The sequence below is a fragment of the Mchenga conophoros genome, linkage group LG17, assembly GCF_057382185.1.
Source record: "Mchenga conophoros isolate Kocher_MC1m ecotype Shallow Benthic linkage group LG17, M_conophoros_male_GT1.1, whole genome shotgun sequence".
Lineage (NCBI taxonomy): Eukaryota > Metazoa > Chordata > Actinopteri > Cichliformes > Cichlidae > Mchenga > Mchenga conophoros.
In genome coordinates, this window is record NC_140542.1 from 403,751 (window position 1) to 411,063 (window position 7,313).

At 40.7% G+C, this 7,313-nt stretch overlaps 1 protein-coding gene across 1 annotated transcript; it reads right to left on the reverse strand.

Annotated features, from left to right (window-relative positions):
• Positions 1-5: 5 nt before the first annotated feature.
• On the reverse strand, positions 6-7,311 carry LOC146554784 (CWF19-like protein 1). The gene is made up of 14 exons (XM_085251048.1): positions 7,236-7,311; positions 5,492-5,576; positions 4,405-4,489; positions 4,112-4,213; positions 3,814-4,028; positions 3,612-3,727; positions 3,331-3,415; positions 2,798-2,950; positions 2,528-2,675; positions 2,347-2,426; positions 2,042-2,251; positions 1,257-1,376; positions 1,068-1,165; positions 6-410 (listed from the first exon to the last, which is right to left on the reverse strand). The coding sequence occupies exons 1-14, from the start codon at positions 7,256-7,258 to the stop codon at positions 266-268; spliced, it is 1,665 nt and encodes a 554-aa protein (XP_085107174.1). The 5' UTR covers positions 7,259-7,311; the 3' UTR covers positions 6-265.
• Positions 7,312-7,313: the final 2 nt, after the last annotated feature.

Sequence of the window (7,313 nt, forward strand, 5' to 3'; positions counted from 1 at the left end):
TCCAGTCTCCGTACCAAGTTAAACTTTTAACTCTATGCAATCTCATTCTACCTGAAACAGTGGATTGATATAGTTAAGATGACAGTGAATGTCATAAAAGTAGAAACAAAAGCAAGAAGACATTGTATTAAAAATGCTGTTTGACTCAATTTTCATGTTCAGGATAGATGAAGAGGAATGCATCATACCAACAACTGTCCTCACAATGCATTGCATCATCCATGGTCCCCACAAAGCAAACTGTACAAGTACGTGTGTGTGTAAATTATTCATCCCAGGTGAAGTCATATGGCTGGAAGTCATCTCTCAGCTGTTTGCAGCTCTCCTCCTCCTCCTCTTTGCTTTGTTTACACTCTTTCCAGTCGGCTCGAGTCGGGATGTTTAGCACCGCCTCACTGGCCAGAACCTCCCTACGCACGCACACAAAAACCCCCACACCGTTACTCTGTGACACTGACATTATTCTCCCACAGTGCAATTCTGACCTCCCATCAAGTTTTTTTCCCTAAAATTTCATGACTGACATTTTGGAAACAGCAATTTGTCATTTTTAGATCAGTGCATATTTATGTGAACAAAACACATTAACAGTGTGCAGAATTATTGGTAATAATTATTTACCAATATTACTGAATAACATGAGACTAAAAAATAATTTTCTGCAAACCAAAGCATCTTTTCCCTGACTTAAACAGGTTTGTAGGTATGTTTGTGTATACATAATGGGTAAGTCCTGACTGTCCAGCTCTCTGGAGCCCCCTGTGGAGGCTTTTGTTTTTACACTTTCTGATATAACGTAATTTTTCTGATGATGTTTTGATAATTCTGTTATTTTATAGAGAACACGGGTATAAACAGAATGACCTGCTTTCTCTTTTTATTTTAATAATCTAATCCAAATGTGATTAAAAATGCATCTGGACAACATTTGCATTTATACATAACATTTCATAAGAAACAGTTTTATTTTAGCTTTAAAAGATGACACTGACAGTGCTGAAATTTTATGAGGCTCTTCTTTATATTTACAGGCAAACAAAGGGTGTTTAATGGGGACTGATGCTCACCTTCCAAACTGCAGAGGAAAATGTTTTTGAATGCGGTAGAAGAGCTTCTCCCCCGAGTCCAACTCTACATAGAAATATGGAGTCCCTGGAGGAGCAATCTGAACACACACGTTTAATTCAGCTTTTCAAATAGATGTTAAAAATCCCAGAATAGCCAAACCACTGTACTCCAGGTGTGCTTACGGGTACCTGCTTGAGGTCAGTGTGTTCAGGAATCTCCATCATCTCCATCTGTTGCTCCTGAGCCTGGACCATGAACGCCTCCTTGATGTCCTCTGTGGCACAGCGGTTCAACGGCACCGGCACAACCTGAATGACAATAATAACAAGAAGATGATAAATAAAGTGATCAGCAAATGTGGCAGTAAATAAAAAATCATTTTACGTTTCTCTTCCTGCGCTTGGATCACAGGAATCACACTCTAAATAAAGATACAAGGAGTTTAAACGTGCTAATTTATTGCCCAGGTGTGACTTACTTTGTGAATAACTGGCTTCTTGTATGTCAGCAATAGCAGACTTAAAAAAATATTTATCTAATTCTACGCTCAATCTCAAATTATTTTAGCAGCTTTGCATAAAGTGCACAAGTTTACCACATCTTTGTTGACCTTTTTGTTTTAGTTTGTGTTACTTCATCATTTATTACAGTGAAATATCTTGTGTACCTCCATAATCAAATTTAAAATACAAAAGCAAAAAACAATTTATTAAAAAATAGAATTATGAAGCTTTAGCTAGTTATTTTAGATTAAAAGTGGCACAAATGAAACGCTCAACTTTTATCATTCTTCTCAAATTTGAAACGATAAAACCAAATATGTAAAATTTTGCACTCTAAAGTGAAAAATATGACTTTTTACACTTCTACACACTGCATCTGTCAAAATTAGAAAATATTCACCCTACAGTATCATTAAAAAACAATACGAATAACACTGAATTAAAACATGTTTTCTTGGTCGTGTTTCTACCTGCAGCTGCAGATGCTGGCTCCTGTAGTTCCTCTCAAACAGCACACAGCGCTCTCCTTTGCTCTTGTAGAACTTCCTCAGGGCTGACTTGTACTTCTCCATCTCCTCCACCACCTCCGAGCTCAAGTCCACCACCGACTGGTAGTGTCCGATGGGGAGGATCAGCACATGGCGAGGAGTCAAACCGCCTTTGGCCAGCGCGAGGTAACACTGCAGAACAAATCATCCTCACTCGGCTCTAACGCTTTTACGTGAAGTCTCGAAGGAGCTTCTGTGATGTAGATTTATGAACAGCATGAACTCACGTGTGTTCCTATGCTGATGACGAGGTGCTTCTCCACCTGAGGGCTGGCCAGACAGAACCAGCATGGACCCGAGGGCTGAGCTGCACACAGAAAAACAAATTATCTGTGTAACCTCACAAAACCACACTAACTAATGAGTTCTTTCTTAAACCAGATATAAACAGAGTGTGGCTGGACTCACGGTGCCGGCGGGGCTGCTTGGGCTGCCCCTGATGATGCTGCTGGTCTCGCCCTCGCCCATCTCCATCAGAGTGCCTCTTCCTGCCGTGGCCCCGAAAGCCTCCACCCTGCTTCTTGCTCAGGTCGAAGAAGTACTGATTGGCTGGCTCCTGGCACACATATAACAACATTTTGTACTTTAAAACCTCAAATACACATTCAAAGGTGATTTAGATAAGAGTCGAGGTGAATTCTAGTGACTATGAATCTCCACAGAGGACTCCAAACAAACCTCCTCCTCTGTGGCGCTGAAGGCCGTCTTTTGTGTGTCCATCTTGTCTTTCGTGGGGCATCTGTACGGGTTTTCTGTGACGTCTTGCGGTTGCTTCACAAGCTCTGCGGGGTCCATGGTCTTCATGGGGATTATGTTGAAGGCGTACAGATACTGCAGACAGAAGGTTTTCACTTGTCATGACACATCTGGAGAATTTTTCACAGCAGGAACCTTTTAGCACAGATCTGCTCTGTTACCTGCATTTCCTGCAGGAGAACCAGGGTCTAAATTAGAGTTTTAAAATAACAGGGAGAGTCTAAATTTAGTTCAGCTGAATTGGCTATTAGGGCTTCCTGTTTGCACTGGAAACATTGGTCAGCGAAGAAAACTTTAACTTCTCTGTGGTTTCTAAGCATTTTTTAAGGACTTTATTAATCACAGGTTTTGATGTTTTCCTAACTTTTAAGAAAACCTTGACACAAAGTTTTAATAAATGCAGCTATGCACATAATCTCCATGTAACTGATTCTTTGTCTTGCAGGGAAACGCACCTTCTTCTTGGCAGGGTTGTTGACGGCCGCCAGAGCAATGAAGCGGCTGACGTGTTGAGCATTTTCTTGAAGAACAATGTGATTCCTGCCGATAGACACAGTGAAAGATGGGAGTAACATAAAACAAGAACCAAACAGTTGCTTCGAATCAATCTGACTTCTGCCAGGGGGGTCACCCCCTACTGGCCAATCAAAATAATGCAGGTTTAAGGCTCTTTGATATCCAGAAGAAATTAATTAACAGGGTCATCAGTGAGCTCCCTCACCACTCTGCAGCTTACCTGTATGGGAGTCTTTCATAGTGAGCGCCCTCTAGTGCTGCAAAGTGGTATCGTGGTTTCAGTTTGTCTGCGAGGCTGGCTATCGAGTTGCTTCCACAAAGTTTTGTGTTCACTTCCTGCCGAACAGAGTTCAGAAGAATCCATTCAGCATCTCGTGGGGTCAGAGGCAGTAAAATTAAAGCAGCATAGACATCTTCATTACCGGGTTGTTTGCGTAGTGCCACACTCCTCGGGGCCACTGCGATGTCAGCAGGATGTCAACACCTTTAAATTTCGAGCTGCTGGTCAGAGGAGTCATGAGGGCCACCAGATCTTTGGAGGTGAAGCAATGAGCCGGCGCTGGTTCCTGCCGGGCTTCCTGACCGCTGACATAGGCGATCTGCAGTCCCGACACGCCGGTAAACACACCACGCCGGCCTGTAACGCACAGATGAGAGCACTGTGTCACATTTTGGTTTCATGTTTTTATTAAAAGGTCATGAATATGTGTGATCGCTTACCGAGATATGTGATGTTTTCAGCAAGCTCACAGCCATCGGCGTTTGGGAAATTCTTTACCGTTTCCTGGCTTGCTGCTCCGAGGATGTAAGTGTGGATGGGAGCTGAGGAGGCGCAGAGAAAAAAAGAGGCTTTTGAGTTTCCTCAGAAAAAGCCAAAAAACATGCTTGCTTTCAGCATGAACATAGGAGGCGCTGTTGAGTTCTTATGCAATGCTATTAATGTAACAGCGCCCCCTGTGGTCAAAAGCAACAATAAAGATGAGCATCTGCCCAGATGTTCCAGATTTTTTCACCTTTCTTGGCTCCGGTTTTGTACAGCTGCCACTCGGCTTCAGCTTCCGGCGTCGTTCCAAAAAACTCTCCAACACACAGCAGCAACTGGTGGAAAACAGATGTGAAAATCACCACAACTTAAAGACGATTACAGGTGTTTTAATATGATAACTTAACACACAGTTCTATACAATGATCTACCAGGTCATTGAAGGTAACAAGAAAACATTTAAGGGGATGGATGGGGGAAAACTTAGATGGAAAAAAAAAAAGAATAAAAAGTTTTATGAGAAACAAAATGAGATATTTACCAGAAAAAGTCTGTAAGGACAAGTCTATAAACAAGTGTGTGTTGAAAATAAATAAACCGGTTGATTTAGAAGAAAAAACGCAAAATTGCCAGAAAAAAAGAGAAACAGCTGACAAATTCATGTAAAAGCAACTGACAAACTTACAGAGGAAAACTGGTAAAAGAATAGAAAATGGCAAATTTCTAAGAAAAAGCTTACTGTAAAAAAGGCAAGTCTATGTGGAAAAAGGAAAAACAAATTATGATAAAAATGTAATAAATTAAAATAATTTTAAAAAAAGAAAAACATCCATCCATCCATTCACTTCCGCTTATCCTTTTCAGGGTCGCGGAGCCTATCTCAGCTGTCATAGGGCGAGAGGCGGGGTACAACCTGGACAGGTCGCCAGTCTGTTGCAAGGCCAACACACAGGGACAGACAACCATTCGCACTCTCATTCATTCACACATTCACACCTAGTGACAATTTGGGTTATCCAATTAACCTATCCCCACAAGCTGCATGTCTTTGGACGGTGGGAGGAAGCCGGAGTACCCGGAGGGAACCCACGCAGACACGGGGAGAACATGCAAACTCCACACAGAAAGACCCCGGCCTGATGGTGGAATTGAACTCAGGACCTTCTTGCTGTGCGGCAACAGTGCTAACCACCGTGCCACCGTGCTAAAATCACAGCTAGTATAACAAGAAAAAACTGTCAAATTTACATTTAAAAAAAACTAAACAGATATAAAACCCCACAAATCATTTAAAAAAAATTAAATGATAACTGGATAATGTGACGCATCTGACTCACATCAAACTGCCCAGTCTTCTTCTGGATGGCCTGGACTCGGTTGAACAAAGCGTTCAGACGGCCTTCAACGTCCCCACACGCCAAACTAGAAACACGCATGTTTTAATATTTTAACAATCAAGGCAATTCATAGATGATTTCCTCTGGAAAACATCAGACAGTCTCCAAACATCTGTTGTGTTTTTGGGACTTGAATGATGCCTTACTCATTGGTAAAGTTGGACACTGAAACATCAATAGCACAAAGTGCCTCTTTTATTTTTATTTATTTATTTATTTTTAGAAAGAGGAACAATACATATTAATGAACATTTTAACAAATGTAAATATGCCAGATTATGGCCTTGGGCTAATTTCCATCTGCAGACCCTCTGGCAGGTTGGTGTTAAACACAAGTTAGTAAAAACATACAGAGACACTATTTACAGGTCATGTGACAAGGACAAAAACAGTGATCACATTATACTAGAACAAACAATGACAAGAAGAGTGGACACAGAGGACAGTATAGACAACAATAACGGAAACACATCAATTATATTGCACAAACCCCAGTATTGCACATGCCCTGACTGTCGTGATATCGCGTTCACCCATTGCACTAACAGTTGTTTTTACCTTTTTGTAATACACTAACTCTTTTTCCCATCCAATATAAAGCATGATTATTAAACATGATCACATGTTTGCGTGTCCCTCAGCCGCCCTTTTAAGTGACTCTTAAAGATGGGTAGACTTGTACTTTCCCTCACTGACAGTGGAAGACTATTCCAGAAGCTCACTCCCTGATCTGACAGAGCATTCTGTGAAAAGGTGGTCCGCCTGAATGCCAGTTCACAATCACCTCTAACAGTGGCTCGAGTCAGTCGAGACCTGCTAGACTTTTGTTTAATAAAATCACTCATTGGTGGAGGTGCCAGACCATGTATAACTTTGTATATTAGACAGGCAGATTTAAATAATTTGAAATTAGTAAAATTTAAAAACTTGTATTTTTCTAAAATTTGACAATGGTGATATGAAAAAGGTTTTTTATGCTCTTTTGTAGCATACTTCGATTGGACCAATAGCAGCAGAGTTCGTATTAAAATAACATTAAAATAAAATAAATCAACAGAACTCGTGGATATCATTCTGTTTAATTAAAATGACGTTAATATATTCTGGTAAAGTGCAGATTTTTCACCACAAACTGCAAATATCAAACATGCCTCTACGTCTGGAGACTGTTTAATGCAACCTTGAATCATGCAAGTTTTTAACGAGGTTCTGTATATTTCAGTGTAATACATTATGCCGAAATAAAAGTGATGACCTCGTATATTTTCAAACCTTTAAACACATTTTACATTAGGCGGACGGCTTTAGAACCCATCCTGGGGGTGGATGAACACTGACGTTCAGCAGTGAAACGCGTATTTATAACATATAAATCTGAAGTTAATAAGAAACGCTTAAAATTTCTGAAATTTGTTTTAAGTCTGATGAGAGTGGTCACATTTTTGCATCTAAACAGTTCCGAAAAATCAACAATTACAAGACCCTGACCCGGTGAGGTTTACACGCCTGTTAACGGAAGGGTTTTCATATTTTTCTTTTACCAACGTGTTTGTATTAGAAACGGAGATCCTCTAACATCATAGCTGAAACAACATAATCAACATGGACAACATAAACAGCATCGATTTAACCAGAAGCTACATTTAACCGGACGCTGCGTCCTGTGTTCACTGAGCAGACTTACACTCTGAGCGGCTGCTCCTCCATGTCCCTGAGCAGATTTTTACTCTAAATCTTAAAATGTGGGATTTGGATTTTAGCA

Coding starts and splice junctions, on each gene's coding strand:
- LOC146554784 (XM_085251048.1), bottom strand. CDS start 7,258: ATGGAGGAGCAGCCGCTCAGAGT. Junction 5,577..7,235: donor GAGGAGCAGCCGCTCAGAGT/GTAAGTCTGCTC, acceptor GCGTGTTTCTAG/TTTGGCGTGTGGGGACGTTG. Junction 4,214..4,404: donor CAAAACCGGAGCCAAGAAAG/GTGAAAAAATCT, acceptor GCGCCTCCTCAG/CTCCCATCCACACTTACATC.